This window comes from Meles meles, chromosome 1 (genome assembly GCF_922984935.1).
Source record: "Meles meles chromosome 1, mMelMel3.1 paternal haplotype, whole genome shotgun sequence".
Taxonomy (NCBI): Eukaryota; Metazoa; Chordata; class Mammalia; order Carnivora; family Mustelidae; genus Meles; species Meles meles.
This window is the reverse complement of record NC_060066.1, coordinates 166,266,083-166,287,873: the sequence shown is the minus strand read 5'-3', so window position 1 is coordinate 166,287,873 and position 21,791 is coordinate 166,266,083. Positions and strand designations below refer to the sequence as shown.

At 39.2% G+C, this 21,791-nt stretch overlaps 1 protein-coding gene across 6 annotated transcripts in view; it reads left to right on the top strand.

Moving 5' to 3' along the window:
* The window catches only part of PATJ (PATJ crumbs cell polarity complex component), a 366,180-nt gene that overhangs the window by 102,681 nt on the left and 241,708 nt on the right, over positions 1-21,791 (top strand). For 4 of the 6 annotated variants that reach the window (XM_045999595.1, XM_045999603.1, XM_045999622.1 and 1 more), the window contains exons 19-22: positions 1,277-1,396; positions 4,011-4,406; positions 11,189-11,312; positions 16,868-17,042. In XM_045999595.1, the coding sequence (XP_045855551.1) occupies positions 1,277-1,396; positions 4,011-4,406; positions 11,189-11,312; positions 16,868-17,042 (815 nt within the window). The remainder of the gene's footprint in view (positions 1-1,276; positions 1,397-4,010; positions 4,407-11,188; positions 11,313-16,867; positions 17,043-21,791) is intronic. The other 2 variants (XM_045999585.1, XM_045999612.1) reach the window with 2 other exon arrangements.

Sequence of the window (21,791 nt, the reverse complement as noted above, 5' to 3'; positions counted from 1 at the left end):
AGAGAGATCACAAGTAGGCAGAGAGGCAGGCAGAGAGGCAGGCAGAGAGAGAGGAGGAAGCAGGCTCCCTGCGGAGCAGAGAGCCCGATGCGGGGCTCGATCCCAGGACCCTGAGATCATGACCTGAGCCGAAGGCAGCGGCTTAATCCACTGAGCCACCCAGGTGCCCCTTCTGCCCATTTTTTAACTGAATTATTTAACTGGATTTTTTTGGGATGTTGAGTTGTATCAGTTCTTTATGTATTTTGGATACTAACCCTTTACTAGATATGTCATTTGTAATACCTTCTCGTATTCTGTAGCTGGCTTTTAGTTTCATTGATTGTTTCTCTTGCTGTGCACTAACTTTTTATTTTGTAGTAGCCTTGATAGTTTATTTTTGCTTTTATTTCCTTGCCTGAGAAGACATATCTAGAAAAACGTTCCTACAACTGATGTCAGAGAGATCACTGCTTATGCTTTCTTCAAGGATTTTTATGGTTTCAGGTCTCACATTTAAGTCTTTAATCCGTTTTGAGTTTATTTTTGTGTATGGTGAAAGAAAATAGTCCAGTTTCACTCTTTTGCGTGTAGTTTTAGGAATACTTAAAAAGAAAAAATTAGCAGCTTTGACACAAATACAGATTTCTTTTTAATTATTAAAGAAAAGTTTGTTCTCATAAAGCAATTTGTATAAGTTTTATTGTGTCCTTGCACTTATGGAAAGATGAGAATTAATCTGAAGAGAGTTCAAGAGTATTTTCTTGATTATAAGAGTTCTTATAGTAGCCAGAGGTGGGAAGGGGTGGGTAAGATGGATGAAGGTCGTCAAAAGGTACAAAACTTCCAGTCATAAGATAAATATGTCCTGGGGATATAATGTACATCATGATCACTCTGGTTAGCAAGACCATATTGTATATTTGAAAATTTTAGATATAATTAAATTTATTACAACTTTGCAATATATACGTACATCTAATTACTATGTTGTATAATGTTATGTCAGTTATATCTCAGTAAAAGATAGCTTCATGTTGACAAAAACATCTCTACAATTGTGCTAAAAAATAAATAAATATTTTTTCCAGGGTGCCTGTGTGGCTGTTAGTTGAGCCTTAGCCTTTGGCTCATGTCATGATCCCAAGGTCCTCGAATTGAGCCCTGCAGACACCCTACTCAGTAGTCTTCCATTCCACCGCCTGCCCCCACCCATGCTCTCTCGTTCGCGCTGGCTCTCTCAAATAAATAAATAAAATCTTTTAAAAAATAAAATTAAAATTGTTTCTGTTTTCAGGAAGATGATAAAGAGGAAGAAAGTCATTATATTTTACATTCAAACAACGATGAAGACAAGACTGAACTTTCGGAAACAATTCATGACATAAATTCATCTTTAATACTTGAAGCACCCAAGGTATTTAGTAAATCAATTTCATATTTGAATGGTTTGCTGTGAGCTAACATTTCCATAAAGAAGACAAAAGCTTGTTCTCACTCTTGGCTAAAGAGATATAAATTAAATGATCCTCTTTCTTATTTATTTTATTTTATTTTAATTTTTTAAAAAGATTTTACTTACTTATTTGCCACTGAGAGAGGGAACACAAACAGGAGGAGTGGCAGAGGGAGAGTAAGGCCTCTAGCTGAGTAGGGAGCCCAACACAGGGCTTAATCCCAGGACCCTGGGACCATAACCTGAGCCTTAGGCAGACACGTAAGGACTGAGCCACCTGGTGTCCCGCTTTTTTTTTTTTTTTTAATGAACTGTTTTCCCTCTTGTATCTCAGTGGCTTCATAAATGACATAGGCCAAATATAAGACATTTTCAAAGCACAAACATACCTTATTTTATACTACAGATACACTCTTAAAATTTTTTTTTTTTTAAATTTTTTTTTTTTTTTTTTAATTTCTTTGACAGAGAGAAATCACAACTAGGCAGAGAGGCAGGCAGAGAGAGAGGAGGAAGCAGGCTCCCCGCCAAGCAGAGAGCCCGATGCGGGGCTCGATCCCAGGACCCTGGGACCATGACCCGAGCCGAAGGCAGAGGCTTTAACCCACTGAGCCACCCAGGCGCCCCTACACTCTTAAAATTTTGAGGAGAGAACACAATGTTTAAAAATAGGCATGCATTTAAAAAAAAAAGAAAATAGGCATGCATTTAATATATATATATTTTTTTTAAAGATTTTATGTATTTATTTGACAGAGAGAGATCACAAGTAGGCAGAGAGGCAGGCAGAGAGAATGAGAGGGAAGCAGGCTCCCTGCCGAGCAGAGAGCCCGATGTGGGACTCGATCCCAGGACCCTGAGATCATGACCTGAGCCGAAGGCAGTGGCCTAAACCACTGAGCCACCCAGGCGCCCATTTAATATTTTTTTTCTTTAAGATTTTATTTATTTATTTGACAGAGAGAGATCACAAGTAGATAGAGAGGCAGGCAGAGAGAGAGAGAGAGAGAGAGAGAGAGGGAAGCAGGCTCCCTGCTGAGCAGAGAGCCCGATGCGGGACTCGATCCCAGGACCCTGAGATCATGACCTGAGCCGAAGGCTGCAGCTTAACCCACTGAGCCACCCAGGCGCCCTAGGCATGCATTTAAAATGCTGTAGAAAACAGAGCTATACTAAAGGACTTCTTACCGAATACTTCCTACAGAAGATTTTAGTCAAAGCTTTCTTTCCGCTCTAATTTTAGGAAGTATATTTTGAAGCTTTTCCTTTTTTATTCTGAATATGAATTGTGGTTAATTTGCTCTTTGAAGGTAGAGTATGGTATTGCCTTACCTGATAACAACCATCTGGTGATAGTCTTTGCATAATTTATTGACAGTGCCTCAAGCTGATATTTATTTCTGTACTATACATTGTGGGTTTTTTTTTAGTTTAGACATTTTTTGTTAAAATTTCATAAGTGTATGACATCTTCAAATATACCCTGTAAACACACCTGTAAAAAAATTAGCTGGCTTGCAATATTTGATACACTATAATAATTTAAAGATGGGAAGTAGTAGATTCATTGCATGAATTTGCATTTGGTAATATTTAGTGAATAGGGGTCTGTAGGAAGTGTCATTGATCTCTCAAGAGGAGTTGAGCCTCGTTGTGCTTAGCACTCTTCAGGATCCCCAGGGTTATGTTAGAGGCTCTGCAAATCCATACATTCCTCAGGCATTACCTAGGAACTCAGCAAAGTTTCTGCACATGTATGACTAGTTTCAGTTGTATGTACTTCTAAGTAGTGAAATATAAATTAATTAAAAATCATATTATATTCATTCCTTTTTGCCATATAATTTCAGTACAGTTGAAAAAACATATTTCTGAGGGTGCCTGGGTGGCTCGGTGGGTTAAGCCTCTGCCTTCGGCTCAGGTCATGGTCTCAGGGTCCTGGGATTGAGCCCCACATTGGGCTCTCTGCTTGGCGGGGAGCCTGCCTCTCTACCTACTTGTGATTTCTGTCAAATAAATAAATTAAATTAAATAAACATTTCTGTTACAGGGCATATTATAAAACAGTCATACTCAAGGTAGTTGAGACATACGTCCCATATCTTTATAGATACTGCTTTTTGATAATTTCAGTAGCCATAATTCCATCTGAGTTTTACATAAGCTTGAAAATCCTGACTTTTTAAATCTTTGCTTTCTTAGATATGATGCATGTCTGTATTTATGTACTGCTTCTGTATAAGTTGTATGAGCCAAATGTTCAGTGCAGCAGGTTAACAAAATTCCTATTTCTGGTTGAGAATTTTCAGGTGGTTAATGGGTAACAGCCCTTTTGGAATAGTCATTCACCTTGCCGAAGGCAGATTGCTGCCTCTTACTGTTTGTCCCTTTCTTTGCGTTGAGGTTGTGTGGGAGGGAGCATGCACTTCTCTTCCTTTGTAATGGAGAGCCGTTCCAGGTAACTGTGCCTGGGCGAGGAATATAGTCACTGAGGTTCTATCAGGGGTAACTTCCTAGCGAATCCCTGTAGAGTGCCACTGCAAAAAAAAATAATTTTTGCAACTTTTATTTACAGGAATTTAGAGATGAACCGTATTATAAAGAAGAACTTGTAGATGAGCCGTTCCTCAATTTGGGAAAGGCTTTTCAGTCCCAGCAGAAAGAGATAGACCACAGCAAGGAGGCCTGGGAGATGCATGAATTTCTGATTCCTAGGTTGCAGGAGATGGGGGAAGAAAGAGAGATGCTTGTTGATGACGAATATGAGCTATATCAAGATCACTTGCAGTCCATGGACTTGTATCCCTCATCACACCTTCAAGAGGCTGCTCCTGTTCCCTCTGCGAAGGAACTTCACTTTGGCACTCAGTGGTTGCATGACAGTGAACCACCTGAGCTTCAGGGAGCGAGATCCATGGTGAGTCTGTACTCCCCGGAGGCGCAGCAGTATGGCTACAGCACGGAAAACATGGTAAGGGATGAGAAGGGCTCTTCCATTTCCCTCCTCCTTCCCCTGCCTCCCAACCCCTGTTCCAAAGTCATGTAACTTTCAAAAGAACAAAATGCAATGGAAAATATAATTTTTTTAATTAATAATTTTTCCAAGATGTACCACATAGTGTAATGCTGAACTAAGTATAAACTCATCTTTTCTGTATTACACAACTTTTGGTAAGAGTCAGTAAGCTGCAGTTGCCTTTTATGGTGGTTTATAGTGGGGTTTTGCCTTGTTTTTTTTTGTTTGTTTTTGTTTTTGTTTTTAATGATGTGTTTCTCCAGATTATCCATTTCAGAGAAGAGTTCTTTCGCCATTTATGATTTTTTTTGTTCCCTTAGAGAGACAGGGCTCCATATTTTTCATATTGTGTATTATATTTATCAAGGAAAATCAAGGCAAAATTGACTCAAGATTCATTGTTTATGTCTTGTTTATCCACACTGTTTTCTGTGTTATGTATGATACTAAATAGGTCTCTGAACTCTTAAAAATTATCTTTACGTTTGTGTTATTGCCTATTTTAAACTTGGCAGGAAAGCATTATATTTCAGTAGGTTTGCCCTTGCTATGGATCACCAATAAACTTTATTTTTATAAAATTAGGGTTAACTGGTCACCAATTGGAAATTTTCATTAGGGACATTTTTAATGTTTTAGATTTGTTTGTTCATTTTATGCCTCAGGTTAACTTCCAGGGAAATGAAAAGAAAATTATTATATAGAGGTGTTTTGTTTTGTTTTTTTAAGAGAGGGAGAGAGAGGGTATAGGAACAGAGAGAAGGAGAGAGAGAGAGTCCAGCAGTCTCCGTGACCAGTGCAGAGCCCAACACAGGACTTGATCTCATGACCTTGTGATCATGACCTGAACTGAAATCAAGAGTTGGACGCTTAACCAGCTGACTCATGTAGGAGCTCCTAGGGGTATTTTTTTACAAGGTCATTTAGCAGTATGTTTAGATACAGTGCAGTACTCCCCACAGTGAGATCAGCAACTTTCTTGCAGTGTTGTAGGGAACATGCTTTTCTTTGCTCTCTCAGAGGGTCCACAGAGCTAGTTTCTTTGCTCTCTCCTTCCTCAGACCTATCCTTCTTTCCCCCCTTTTGCAAATGCTATGGGTTCTTCTTCTATGCAAGGGGCTATACAAGTTGTGCTTAATGGAATGCAAGAGGATTAGCGGACTGTGTGCAATCTACCAGAGAACAGATGTTTTGGGATTATGTGAATAATGCCTGGATATGGGCAGAGGTGACAGAGAATCACCTGGTGTGTTGCCATTGACATTGGTGCTTTCTTTCCTTGCCAGTCCCATTCCTGTATCTCTAAGTACTCGAACCCAAACAGAATATTCAGTTATAGAAGCAAATTCTAATCACAGATTAGTGAATATTCATAAATACTCACTTGTTGTGCCTTTCATCTACAAAAAGTAAATTTTCTATTTACCCAAATATAAGGCAACCTGAAATAGAGGCCCATTTTAGTATATAAACTTTTAGAGTTCTAGACCAAATAGTCACAGGTACATTCACAGTATTTACTTTATAAATTTAAACATTAACAAACTCCCAAATGTTAAATTTTTTGCCTATTCTCACATTTAATGACATAATTGTGTTCAGATGGCTTCAGTGCATATTTATGTCCATAAATACATTATCACTAGAAGCACCTTCCCATTATTTAATACAGTTTCTGGAATATGTCATCTTAATTTTCATCTAGGTTGTTTGAGATACAGTAATTTTTGACTCCATACTATCAGTCAGAATTTTATCCTGATCTCAAGTACTCGTTTGCATAACAAAAGGCTTAAAATTCCTTTTGTAAGTGCATAGTGATGATCTTCACTATATAACCACTTACTCTGTTGTTTGTTAAAGTGCTATTTAAAAAGCTTGTTTATAACAACATTCATTGCTCACAATTTGAAAGACATGCATCCTAATTACTAAATTTGTGTTAAATTTCCTAGCTTCCTTCTTTTTATTTTCTATTTCTGATTCTGTGAGGGGACCTATAAGCTCTCTAAAACGGCACTGATTAAACTTGTTTCTACCCCCGTGGTGCCTGGGTGGCTTCGTCAATTAAATGTGCAACTCTTGGTTTTGATCTCATGGTTGTGAGATTGAAGCCCACGTGGGGCTCCATTCAGGAGCCTACTTGGGATTCTTTCTCTCTCCCTCTTCCTCTGCTCCTCCCCTCCCCTCCAACTTATACACTCTCTCTTAAAAAAAATTACTTTCAGCCGTAATATGTCTTGTCTGCACAATATTTTATTTTCTTTAAATAATTATATCTTCTTTTTTTTTTTTAAAGATTTTATTTATTTATTTGACAGAGAGAGATCACAAGTAGATAGAGAGGCAGGCAGAGAGAGAGAGGGAAGCAGGCTCCCTGCTGAGCAGAGAGCCCGATGCGGGACTCGATCCCAGGACCCTGAGATCATGACCTGAGCCGAAGGCAGCGGCTTAACCCACTGAGCCACCCAAGCGCCCCTATCTTCTTGTTTTGGGCTTTCTTTTCCTCCTTTCCTGAACTCCACAATGATGGCAGTGTAAAGGAGGAAAGTTTTTCCTCTACCCTCATTGGTTCTTTGGCAGGGGCCCTGGAAAGGAGCTGATGAAAGATTAACAAAAGAAAAACAGTTTATTAACTAGTGTGGCATGCACTCGTGCAATAGAAACTCAGTGATGAGTAACTCAAAGGGGTGGTTAGAACTTGAGCTTATATAGCTTCTTAACAAAGAATGATACATTTATTGAGAAGTGACAAGACAAAGGAAGAGGAGTTTAGGTTTTAGGGTCAGAGCTGCAGGAAGGTAATTATAGGAGGGAAATTGATGGAAGATAAGGGTTTTTTTTTTTTAGTTAGGTTTGTTAGTATGTTCCTCTTGCTGCCATCTCTGAGCTGCAAAAAATCTAGATTCATCTTTGATGATTAATAGTCAGAGGAAGATAGCTTTTCTGTATGTGCTGTCTCTCTTTTATCATCCTCTCGGAATAATCTTTATGCCAGAGTGGCATATTTTTGATAGAGTGGTCTAATTCTCTATAACAGTTACACACATAAGACCAGGATGGACTTGAATCTTTTTTTGCCCTCCTGTCAGAAGGATACTCGTGTGATGAAAATTTATTATCTAATATTATAAGTCTTGGGTAGATTGTTAAAACATTTGAATACTTTACAAAATATGTAATTCTCAGTACTCCTTTAGAGTGTGCCTTCCAGAAGGGTCGAGTTATTATCACTTCTGTCTTCATTATAATACCCATTTGGACTACAGATATATCTATATTTGTAGAGTGCAGATACTACCCAACTACTTGGATTTACCTTTCTCTACTACTCTCTTATTCCATTTTAGTTGAAGGATAAAACCATCAAGATTTCTAGATCTGGTTCTTTATTTTTACTTGTAGTAAAATACACATTGCAGTAGCCCCTTCTGTCCCTGCACCCCACCCCGTATCTCTGTTTTCACTTTCACAACTTTAGTTACCTGCGTTCAGCTGAGGTCTGGAAGCAGTCCTAGCCTAACACATGCCTGCATCATTCACCTCACTACATCTAATCACTTAGGCATTTATAATCTCACATCATCATCATAAAAAGAAGGGTGAGTACAGTATAGTAAGATATTTTGAGAGCAAAAGAGACCACATTTATGCAACTCTTTTTTTTTTTTTTAAAGATTTTATTTATTTATTTATTTGACAGAGAGAGAGATCACAAGTAGACAGAGAGGCAGGCAGAGAGAGAGAGAGGAAGCAGGCTCACTGCTGAGCAGAGACCCCGATGCGGGACTCGATCCCAGGACCCTGAGATCATGACCTGAGCCGAAGGCAGCGGCTTAACCCACTGAGCAACCTAGGCGCCCCACATTTATGCAACTCTTATTACCATATAATTGTACTCATTATCAGTTATTGTGGTTAATCTCTTACTGTGCCTAATTTATAAATTAAACCTTATCATAGGTATGTATATAGAGTTAAAAATAGTATATACAGGGTTTGGTTCTATCCTTGGTTTCAGGCATCCACTGGGAGTCTTGGGATATATCTCCCACAGATAAGGAGGGGCTACTATACATAAAATTTACCACTTTAACCATTTCTAGGCTTACAGTTCCAGTAGCGTTAAATATGCTTGCATTATTGTACAACCATTATCACCATCCATCTCCAGAACTTTTCCATTCTTCCCAGATTGAAAGTCTGTACCTATTAAACAGTAACTATCCATTCTCCCCTTCTCTCATCCCCTAGCAAACAGCCATAGTCCTACTTTCTTTCTCTAAGAATTATGATGACTTTAGGTACCTCATTTAAGTGGAATCATAAAGTATTTGTCTTCTTGTGTGAGGCTTATTTCATTTAGCATGATGCCTTCAAGGTTCATCCACATTGTAGCATGTTTGGGAATTTTCTCCCTTTATAAGGCTGAATAATACTCCATTATATGTACTCCCTTTATAAGGCTTCCACTGGATGTGTGTGTGTATGTATGTATATTCCAGTCTGTTTAACCATTCATCAGTCAATGAACATCTGGATTATTTCTACCTCTGGCTACTGTGAATAATGCTGCTGTAAGCACTGGTATAAAGTATCTGTTCAAATGATTATTTTTTAAATTTTTTGGAGTATATACCCAAAAGTTAAATTGCTAGATCCATGTGGCAAGTCTCTGTTTAATTTTTGGGGGAACCACTGTCCTATTTTCCACAGTAGTTGCACCATTTCATATTCCCACCCATAGTGCACGAATTTTCCAATTTTTCCACATGCCTGCCAATACCTGTTTGCTTTCTTTTTTTTTTTTTAAAGATTTATTTATTTATTTGAGAGAGAGAGATCACAAGTAGGCAGAGAGGCAGGTGGGGGTGGGGAAGCAGGCTCCCCGCTGAGCAGCGAGCCCGACGTGGGGTTCGGTCCCAGGACCCTGAGATTATGACCTGAACCGAAGGCAGAGGCCCAACCCACTGAGCCACCCTGGCGCCCCAATACCTGTTTTCTGTTTTTATTTTTTTTTAAGGTGCAAAGTAGTATATCTTACTGTGGTTTTAATACATTTTTCTAATTACTATTATTAGGAAAAGTTGAGCAATTTTGCATATGCTCATTGGCCACCTTCATACATTCTCTGGAGAAGTGTCTAAATTTTTTGCCACTTTTCAAAAGATCTGACTCTTGGGGCGCCTGGGTGGCTCAGCGGTTTAAGCCTCTGCCTTCGGCTCAGGTCATGATCTCAGGGTCCTGGGATCGGGCCCCGCATCAGGCTCTCTGCTCAGTGGAGAGCCTGTTTCTCCCTCTCTGCCTGCCTCTCTGCCTGCTTGTGATCTCTCTCTCTGTCAAATAAATAAATAAAATATTTAAAAAAAAAAAAAAAAAGATCCGACTCTTGCCTGAGGATTAGTTACCTAAGACTGATTGTATGTTCTTATTTTCTTCTCTATTTAGAAAAACTCATTTTCCTAAGGAGTTAACTCTCTATATTGAAATTGATATTAATTCTCTAATTCCTGTTACAAAATTGCCATTAACATTTTTTAAGTCCAAAATTTGCTGTAGAATTTCTTCTAAGTACTCAGTGCCTATCATCTCTTCCTTAATTGCTTCTCTAAGAAATTCTTCTTGCTTCTTTTATTCTATAGGCAGCTAGGTTGTTGTAGCTACTTTCTCACCCCAATTTAATATTTGAGTTGAATTCTATGTTCTGTAAGCTCCATTGGATATCTGATAGAGTTCTGTACTTAGCTATATTCATAATCTGAATGGAAAAAGTTAACAGTATTTGGTACATCAATTTATGAGACATCCTTCTCTTACCATTGAAGTCTGACCAATATAACCTTCATGTACAAAATGGACCGTATAAAAGATGTCATTCACCTTTTTTATTTTAAATGACTTAAATTTCCAACAATAGAGAATAACGGTGTTACTCATCTTAATTGAGGTATGTCCCTCTGGTGGCCCTGATGGTATCATTTCATTTTATGCCTATAAAAGTTTGTAAGATACAATAATAGGGGTGCCTGGGTGGATCAGTTGGTTAAGTATCTCTCTTCAGCTCAGGTCATGATCCTAGGATCATGGGATCAAGCCTCTGCTCCCTTTCCTTGCTCCCTGCTCATGCTCTCTCTCTCTCTCTCTCTCAAATAAATAAGTAAAATCTTTAAAAAATGTATCATAATAAAGTGTATTAGTGAAGATTGTATGTTCTGGAAGATTATAACTTTTGGAAACCATAGAAGACATGTATCAAAGGAAATAAAGCAGAGAGTGCAAAAATCATTGACTGTGCTTTATTTTAGGTTTGGGTAACTGGTATTCGCCAGGCAGATAAAAGTGATAGGGAGGAAGAAGCAAGAGCTTAGAGCTATGAAAATCCCCCACCAAGTTGTTTTGGGATCATTGGTAAAGCTTTTGAGGTTGTGATCCAACGTGACCCATGAGTTAGTTGTATGTTAGCCATTGACCTTTCTTGGTTGGATAGATCTTTATTCTTATACCTTTCTGATCATTTACTTAAATCCACCTATTAATGTTTATAAAACAGTATTTTTTTTGTTGTTAAAAAAAATCCAGGGTTAAAAAAAAAAAGAAATAGATTGTATTAACCCGTTACTTTGCAGATACATTTGTAGGGCCAGTTTTCTGCTATCATTGTTATGTGGTTTGAACATTACAATGTTCCTCAGTTTATCACACAGTACTAATGCATTTCTGTCTTTCTTCCTCTCAAGATGAAAGAAAATTTTGGCATCAGTTCCCTACCCTCCATACCCTCATCTGAAGGAAACAGTCAACAAGGCAGATTTGATGATCTGGAAAATCTTAATTCATTAACAAAAAGCAGTCTGGATTTAGGTTTGTGGTTTTTGTTTCTCATAAAGGCAAATTACATTATTCTGCAATCTCTCAGTTTTGTTTTTATATATGATAAGTCTTACTGTCATATTTTCATTCATTATGATGCAAATTTAAATCTGATTATTAATCTACTTCAGAATATCTACTTCAGAATGGCTCGTATGTCAATGGAGAAGTTTCAGAGTCTGTTTTCTGTGAGGGCTGTATTTTTAATGGCTGATTTTGCTTTTTATGAGCTGTATGGATTAAAACTAAAACTAGTACCTTGCGTGCTAAATCTGAAATAAGTCTCTACTAATATATACTTAAAATCTCTGGTGCTATTAAGTGATACTGTTAGCTCAATGAATGGGGTTGTTAAATATTAATAAAGAGAGGCATATTTTAAACATTTATGAAACATTTTATAGCCATATATTATGGTCAGTTTTGGTGCATTAATAACTTAGTTTCCATTAAAGAATCCTAAAAGTATAGTGCTTCTCCTTGCCTACCCCCAATATTGATTCTTATACAATTTTGAAAACTTGACTTTGAAACATAGTTTTTCTTCATCCAACACTGAAATATCGAAGGCTGTTACATTATTAAGATCTCTAGGTGAGACAGTTAAGTTCTTTCACAGCATTGGGATTTATAGAGCCATTGTTCAGGATTTATGCTGTCCTTCATGTGTTATGAGTCTCCTTATAGTAAGTCTTTATCTTTGGGCAGTTCTTAGTTGTATAGTAATGCATTGTAGGGCCAGAGTGCACTATAGAAGGTTATATAATGGTTTCTATGAATTCAGCAGTCTACTGAATTCTATAGAATGGAATCCTTAGTGTTAAAGATTGAAGCCACCAATTGGTGGCTCAGTTGGTTAAGTGTCTGGCTCTTGATTTCAGCTCAAGTCGTGATTTCAGGGTCGTGAGGTCAAGCCCAGCATTGGGCTCTTTTCTGAGTGTGTAGCCTGCTTCAGATTCTCTCCCCCCGCCTGCCTCTCCTTACCTAACCCTCTTGCTCGCTCTCTCAAAAAAAAAAAAAAAAAAAAGATTGGAGTCATCTATGAGATGATAACAGTTGTCAATTCCCTGTGAGTCAAAACACAGCATGGGTAGTTAATTTTGAATACCTAAGATTAGATTTTATCCAGAGTTTATCCAGTTTTTCATGATACATAACTAATTGTGACTCAGATAAAAATGGGAATTTTTCTCCCACAAGTGTCCCATTATAATGTTTTTAAAAATTTGCCACATTTCTATTGTCCTCTAAGTACGTGGAGAAGATTCATGGCACAAATGAAGGAATAACTGAATTAATAGGCCATATCTGTTTGATTGTCATTGATACTTTATAGCAATGTCATTACTATTTTGGACAAAGTGATTCTTTGCTGAGGAAAGCTGACGTGGGCATGGTAGAATGTTCAGCAGCTTTCCTGCCTTCTAATGCTAATGCCAGTGGTACTCTCATTCTGAGTCTTGATCAAAATCAAGTGTCTCCAGACATTGCCAAATGTCCCCTGGGGACCACAGTTGCTCTGGTTGAAAATCATTCGCTGCTTTGTGCTGTTGGGATTAAAAGGATATAGACTGGCTAACAGGGGTGAGTATGTGGGGGGAGGAGCAGCAGAGCTGGGAAGAACACAGGGAAAATAGTCCCTCTTGAGCTCTGCTCTGTGTGTTATTTAAGTGACCTCAAAGTTCCTTCCTCTGACTTCTGCTGCCTAGATAAGTTTCTTAGGGCTGCTCTACCAGATTGGCACCAACTTGGTGGCTTAAAACAACAGAAATTAATTCTCTCACTGTTCTCAAGGCCTGAAGTCCTAAATCAAGATGCTGTGCTGCTACTGAAGGCCTGAGGGAAATTTTGCTTTTTCCTGCTTCTGGTGGCTGTACCTTTTTTTGGCTCATGGCTGCTTCACTGTGATGTCTGCTTCTGTCTTCACACTGCTGTCCTCTCTTTTCCCTGTGTCTTCTCTTCTTTGCCTCTTATAAGGACATCTGTCATTGGATTTCGCGCCCACTTGGGTAACCCAGGATGGTCTCATCTCACAATACTTAATTATATCCACAAAGACTTTTTTTTAATCAAAGTAAGGTCCCATTCATAGGTTCTGTGGTTGGGTCTATCTTGTAGAGAGGTCCCCAGTCTGCCCACTACACTCCCTTAACCTAATACTTTGCAAGGCCCTGGGAATTGATTTTTTTTTTAGAGATTATAGTTTGGGGAGTGAAGTTAGACTTGTATAACTTCACCGGAAAAGCATTCCTAACCACATGCTGTTAAGGAAATTTTTTGAAAGCCTCTAGGATACTGTGCAGTAAGCATGACAGTTTGGATTAATGCTAACTGTAGGTAGGCTGAGAAATTATTAATACAGAGCTGACACAGATTTCAGCGGCATCCATATTGACTTCATTCTACTCAAGATTTGATTTTGCTCTTGAGGTTCTGTCTGGCAAATGGCTGACTCTTTCAGTCCTGGGTCCCTCTGCATCACCGAGCAATCCCGCAGGCTTCTCCAAGCCTCAACTATAAAATGAAAGATTTGGGCTAAGTGTTCTCTAAGCCCTCTTTCACATCTGTGACTCTTTGACCACTTTATTAGTAATAGGCAATGTGAGATTTATCTCTGAACAATTAAATTTCTTTTTCTGAACAATTAATTAGAAAATTATTTCTGAGAACCTTATGTGTAAAGGGCTGTTGTTGAGCCTATACTTAAGCCAACATTTTGTAGCCTCGAAGAGCCTCTACCCTTCATGGGCTGTGAAACTGAACCTATAAATTAGCATAATTCATAAGGTGAAGCACACACGATAAATTCCCAGTCAATAATACACTTAGTGTTACAAGTTTTAGGTTTCAGACAGAAAGTAGTTCTGTTTCCTGATGTTTGACTGCCCCTGCCTGGATGGTACCTCCAGAGAAGCCTGGGCAAGTCCGTCATTGCACCCAAGAGTCAGGCACACTTACGCATTTGCATCCCCAGTACTTGCGATAAACTGGGCTTCTGGAAGGCAAGGCAATCTGATTGTGTTACCGTAGCAGGTGCTCAGGAAATATTTGTTGAATGAGAAAGTGAAATGCCTCTTAATTGTGGTCATTCAGCAGCATTGCAACTCCCAGCCCTCCCTCCCCCTGCAGTGGCCTCGGTACACATCCCCTCTGCTCGGATTTTTTTTGTTTTTATTTTGTTGACCGTTCTGTTCTTGCATCTCACCAAGTATAAACCTTTGGAAAATTTCCCCCATTCCTCTTCTATAAACATTAACCTCCATTTGTCCGGGAACATTTTTTTTTTTTAAACTCCTTTGTTTTTCTAACCCTTGTGCACCCGTATGGCCCTTACCCAACACCTGCATAGTCCCTCGAGGACTCGATTTGTTTTATGGGCTCTGGGTACCATGGTGCACTGGGTGAGTTGCTCTGTAAAGAGTGAGTGTGTCAGGCACCATGACAGATGAGAAATGTATGTTTGAGACCCAGCACCCAGGGTCTGTGGAGGAGGAGGGGACAAAGGGCACGATCAGGCTTTGTGCGGAACAGGTAATGAAAAGTTTTAAACAGACTGAGGCAACCTATGAAACCCAGAGCCATAATTGAACAGGCCACTTTTACCAGCCTAGGTGGATGGGAAAGCACTCTGCAGATAGAGCCTGTTCCCTCTTCCTAACACTGGTGTTGGCCTTACAGCCAGAGTCTGGTCCCACCCCTGTCTCTCCTCAGTGGGGAGGAGGCAGGCTTAGGCAAAGCCAGAACTCTGAAGCCATGATATGGATGAGAGTACTTCGCAGGAATGTAGGTGCCCGTGGACAAGAGGGAAGGGTACACAGGGATGAGGCACAGGCCCCTGAGACTTCCTATAGTACCCCCTGAGCATTATAATTACTTTCATCCTCTCTTCAGGTTCTGTTGCATTACCAGCTGATTAGATCCTGATTCCAGATTTTCTAGACAAGATAAAAAGCGGTAGTATTGAGTTTACTGAAAGTTTGTTCATGATGAAGAAATGGAAAGAGTTTAGGTCATGCTTATAGGAAAAATTTTAGGATAATTTCTCTTTATTTTTTTTTTAAGATTTTATTTATGTATTTGACAGAAACACAGTAAGAGAGGGAACACAGGCAGGGGGGGAGTAGGAGAGGGTGAGGCAGGCTTCCCACTGAGCAGGAGCCTGATGTAGGGCTCCATCCCAGGAACCTGGGATCAGGACCTGAGCTGAAGGCAGACACCTAACGACTGAGCCACCCAGGCGCCCCAATTTCTCTCTGTCTTAAAAATCATTTCTGATTTTCTAAAAAGCCAGAACTCAAAAAAATCTTATAAATGTGTGGATTTAAAGAAGGCATTTGATCGCAGTTTATTATATTTGTCTATTATGCTGAAGAAAGATTGGCTGAGAATTTCCGATCAGTTACTGGGGTGTATCCTAAGGGTGATTAATGGACCTATGCCAGCGCAGGCGCAGGTCTCTATTATATGTCCTAGACTCTGTGCACCACTCTGCCCTAGTCTTTTTTTCAGTAAATGGGGAAATGACACAGATGTCACGTCAGGTAAATTTGCACATGCCACTTGGCGAAATTCCTTGGCCTGAGTTTCTCTGTGTATAAAATATCGTTGCTAGTATCTCCTCCCTCTAACTCATATTTTGGTATGAGAATCAAATGAGGTAAACAAATGTAAATGAATTCTGAAATTTGTAAACACAGCCCCATTAAAAATGTGTTTTCTTAACATAAGCGCTGGGTGATGTATAGAATTGTCAAATCACTATATTATACACCTGAACGTAATGTAACACTGTGTGTTAATATGCTGAAATTAAAATTTAAAAAAAATGTTTTTAATGTAAGTGTTTTTATTTGGTTCTTTGTTATTCTGTGGAATTATTTTTTTTTTTAAATAAGTGAAATGTTGGGGCACCTGGGTGGCTCAGTGGGTTAAAGCCTCTGCCTTCAACTCAGGTCATGATCCCAGGGTCCTGGGATCGAGCCCTACATCGGGCTCTCTGCTCGGCAGGGAGCCTGCTTCCCTTCCTTTCTCTGCCTGTCTCTCTGCCTACTTGTGGTCTCTGTCTGTCAAATAAATAAAACCTTTAAAAATATATAAATAATATAAATAAATATAATAGAAATATAAATAATATAAATAAAAAATAAATAAATAAAATCTTAAAAAAAAAAATAAGTGAAATGTTGTAGGAGTGCCTGCAGTTAGGTTGATATGGGAAAATGTGTAGTGAGATTAGAGTATAGTCATTAAGGGGATTCTTTTGATAAAATATTTCTATTGCTAAAATGTCATCTTTTCCATGAGGCTGTATGTAAAATTCTAACTCTCTTCCACTGAGCAGAACCTCGCCCCCTTCCTTGCTTCATTTTTTACCATACTACTTATCATCATCTGACATATTAAACATTTTATTTATCTAGTTTAATATAAATGAGAGTTCTGACTTGAAGGTTCTGCCCCTAGTAGATGCCTGTAACTATTTCTTGAAGGAATGAAGGATGAAAAAAAGCGTCTTGTATTCACTACTATCTGGGTTTGCTGCTTAGGTGTGATGATTCCAAATGATGTCCAGGGTCCTGGCTTGCTTGTTGAACTCCCGGATGTGGCTCAAAGAAGGGAGCAAGAAGATTTGCCTTTATACCAACTCCCTAGGACCCGAGTTGTGTCCAAGGCCTCGGCATACACAGGACCATCATCTTCCAGATATACTGCCGATGCATGGTATGTTACCATTTATCTTTGTTTTCACGTGATAGTTTTCTTTTTGCTCTTATTTTTTAAAAAAGCATGATGAGGATGGAACATTTGGAAAATACAGAAAATATGAATAAAATTGAACATTAGACAATTACTATGAGAATATCACATACTTAACATCAAAGCACTTATACAAGTTTGTATTCTTGCAGTTGTGTGGAAAAGGATTACACAGAATATTTATTTAGAAAATAAGAGTTTAATTAAGAGTTTATTTTAACAATGTGAGCAAGACATATAGACAAATTAAGGATGGAATGGATTCGAGAGATAGAGAGTTTGGTGGAATTGGTGACTAATAACGTGTTAGGGCATGAGGACATAGTTGAGGATGACTTGTGTTTCTGGACCGGGACAATAAATGCATTGTGGCACCATTAATTCTTTTATAGGAGCAAAGGAGGCAATTTAAGTGTCCATTGATAAATGAATGGATAAAGAAGACATTGGGGCACCTTGGTGGTTAGTCGGTTAAATGTCTGCCTTCAGTTCAGGTCATGATCTCAGGGATCTGGGATTAAGCCCCACGTCAGGCTCTCTGCTCAGCAGGGCGCCTGCTTCTCCTTTTCATTCTGTGTTCTTTCTCGCTTGCGTGCTCTCAAACAAATAAACAAAATCTAAAAAAAAAAAAAAAAAAGATGTGGCATATATGCAATGGAATATTACTCAATGATAAAGAAGAATGAAATATTGCCATTCTCAACAGCGTAGATAGACATAGAGGGTATTACACTAAATGAGATAGTTCGGATAGTGAAAGACAAATACCATATGACTTCACTTATATGTGGAATCTAAAAAACAAAACACACGAATAGATGAACAAACAGAAACTGTCTCATAAACAGAACAAACAGGTAGTTGCCAGAGGGGTGGGGGAAGAGAGATTGCCAAATGGGTGAAAGGGATTAAGAGGCAGAAACTTCCAGTTATAAAATAAATAAGTCATAGGGATAAGTACAACCTAAGGAATATAGTTAATAATGTGATCATTTTTATGGTGACAGATGGTAGCTACATTTTTCTCAGTGAGCTTTTTGCAATGTAGAGAACTGCCGAATCACTGTGTTGTACGCCTGAAACAAATGTAACATCATCTGTTGTACTTGAATTTTAAAAAGAAATTTTTTTTTAATATTTTATTTATTTGACAGAGAGAAATCACAACTAGGCAGAGAGGCAGGCAGAGAGAGAGGAGGAACCAGGCTCCCCGTGGAGCAGAGAGCCCGATGTGGGGCTCGATCCCAGGACCTTGGGATCATGACCTGAGCCAAAGGCAGAGGCTTTAACCCTCTGAGCCACCCAGGTGCCCCATGTTGTACTTGAATTTTTAAAAAAGTTTATGGGAGCATGAACAGGTTCGAAGGGAAAATGAATTTAGTTTGAGACATGTTGTGGGTTCCACAGAGTTAAGTGGAATCAGTTAGATGTGTGATTCTTGGGATTAATGTTGAGGTTTATCCTGATGTGGATAATTGGGAGCAAGATCAAGTGTAGGTGAAACTGCCAGATTTGAGTAGTCATCCAGGGTAAGCTCAGATAATGAAAAGAGCCTGGAGCCACAACTGCGGTCCTGCAAAGCAGCAATTTGGCAGGTATAAAGAGAGGAAGAAAGTAGTGACATGGAATGAACAAAACACTGGAAGCAATCGATGAACCTGGAGATAGGCATAGAAACCGAGGTGGAGGACATTTTGTTTTTTAACATTTATTTATTTTAGAGAGAGAAAGTGTGTGCTGTCAAGAAGAGGGGCAGAGGGAGAGAGAAGAAGTCCTCAAGCAGACTCCTTGATGAGTGCAGATCCCATCGTGGGGCTCCATCCCACAGCCCTGAGATCATGACCTAGGCTGAAATCAGGAGTCAGACGCTCTAACCAGCTGAGCCACCCGGGCACCCCCACAGAGGAGAACATTTTAACAAAAGGTCATCATAGACCCTCATGATATGCTTCAGAGAGATCAGAGCGGATAAAACAGAAATGTTTGCACAGGGTTTGGCCACACGGATGCCCTTGGTAAGCACAGAACAGTTTTAGTGAAGTAGAATTAGAGACTAGTGGGTTGAGAATTGAACAGATCTAAAGTTGGGCATGGTTAGTCCAGGAAGACTAGCATTTTCATAATCCTGGTCATGAAAAGAGACAGATATAATGCATGTTACTACGTAGCTAGAGGGTACTACATAGCTAGATTGAGGTAAGGAGGAGTTATACATATATAACTACATCGTGTGTGTGTGTGTGTGTGTGTGTGTCTTTGTGTCTTTCTGGGAAAGATCCAGCAAAGGAATATGTCAGTGCTAGAAAGGGGGTGATTAAACATGGTCCCTGGTGAGGGTGAAGGGAGAGAAGGACATTGCACACCTAGAGAGATTGACCTTTGGTGGTTTGATGGGAAGAAGTTTACGTCCTCCACAGAGACAGGTGCCAGGAATGAAAAGGAAAGTACAAATAGAAATGCTATTTGTGTCCTTGGGCAGGAATCCCAAGAGATTTTTTATTTTTATATTTTTTTTGTCATTTAGGTAAAGGTTATTTTAAAACACTGATGAGGTAGAAGTAACGTGGGATTAAAAGGAGAGGTATCAGTGTAGGGATTCACTTTTGAAACAAGGGTAGAAGCATAATGGCTTAGGGAAGGGAGTCTAGAAAAATCTTGCCCCTCCCCGCTTTTCCAACTACCCAGAGCAAGACAATGAGCATCACTCACTCACTTGAGCGGCATTTGTGGCAGAGAATCAGAAGCTGTAGAAAGAACACAAGAGGTTGAGAGAACATTTGGTGAAGAGGTCAGGGTGTGGAGTTGTTTCTTGACCATTCAAGGAGATTCCATGGATTGTGATGGGTAGTTTTGCTGGAGGGTTTTGGGGTGTGGGTCTGGCAATGGAAACAAGGAGAAACTAGAGCAGCAGGGAAGGAAGGAGTTGGAGACATTGTCAAAGCATAACAGGGATGAGAGATAGGATAGATTTATTGACTTCATGTTTGTATTAAAACTTTAGTCCAAGAATGGTTTTATGTTGATACATGAAGCATCTTAGAATAATAGCATTTCTCACTTCAGCACCTTTGTGACCTTTGCCTGTAGTTGTAAACAGAAACTTTCTGTCACAAAAAGTTGGTCTCTGGGCTTCGGCATAGCTCCTCTCTGAGTGGAAAGGAATGACTCAGATCAGCTCAACTACTTGGAGGAATCCAGAGTCGTCTTATTCAGCAGAACTGGACCAGTGTGTCAAGGGGAGCGCTGACAGGTTCTGTGTCCTGGTGTAAGTGATAGTACCAGCTCCGGGGAACACGCATAACCTTAAATAGGCGGTGGGTTTGTTCTTTAGGAGAGATGCCTGGAGGTGGCAGTACTGGAATATAATAGGAATATAATATAATAGGAATATAATATAATAGGAATATAATTTTATGACTTTTTAAAAATTAAAAAAAAATTTAAGTAATCTCCACACCTGGTGTGGGTCTTGAGCTCATAGTCCCCAAACCAAGAGTCATATGCTCCACCAACTGAGCCAGTCAGGTAGGTGCCCCTACTTTTATGACTTTTTATCCGGTCAAATTACTTTCCAAATGAAACATCTTTATTTTTTAAATTTCCCTTGGGCTTGGTGTTAATAATTGAATCTGGTCAAAGAATTCAGAAATGGGACTACTTCTTCAAATGTGTAGAACTGTGACTGCAGAATTGGACAATATCTAAACAAATTTCTAAGACCACCCCTCCTTTCTTATGCAGAAGACCAAATGGAGCATCTGTTGTGTCTTACTCAATTCTTCCAGCTTCTCAGAGGGAAGAGGCACTTGACTCCTACCCCATTCAGTACTTTTTCTCTTAATGTAACTGTGGCAAGCTGATTTCTTACGCAGGCACAGGCATACAAGAGTTTTGACCTAACTTTTGAGAGAGATCAGTCTTGCAGTTGACTGTTTTTGGGGCTTGTTGTCATAGATTCAGGGGATACGGAAATTTCAGCAGGTTCTAGAAGAGTTCCTGTAAGTCGTATTTCCCCTTTCTGTCTTTCAAGATGTGCCCCATGGAGTTAGGTTCATTGGAGAATATTTATTCTCTGGAGCTTTCCCGAGTAATGCATAGATTCTTTCGGAAGACGGCCTTTCAGATCACGGTATCCTGAAGGGCTGAATGATATTTTAGAGTTTCTGCTTTGCATTTATTTTTGTGTAGGACCCAGCAAAGTTGTTTAATGCACACTGTACTTCTGCCTCACACTGACACCAACTTCCCTATACCTTTGGAGGCCTGTTTTTTGGTTTGTTTTTAATATTCAGTTTAAAGGGACGGTGCAGTGGATAATGTGTCTTACTATGGATCAGAATATTTATTCCATTTATTAACTAAAAACAAAAACAGTTCACCTATTTCTCAACTTTGACCTCCTGCCTCTTGCAACCACCAGTGTGTTCTCCGTATCTGTGAGCTTGGTGTTTTGGTTATTGTTTATCTTAGATTCCGCATTTAAGAGAGATCATGTGGTATTTGTTTTTCTCTGTCTGATTTTTTTCACATAGCATAATACCCTCAAGTTCCTTCAGTGTTGTCTCAAACGGCAAGACTTCATTTTTTTTATAGCTGTATTATAATCGTGTGTATCTGTGTGTCTGTGTCTGTACACCATGATTTCTTTATTCATCTATCAATGGATTTGTTTTCAGACAAACTATAAGAGACTCTGGACTCTGGGAAACAAAT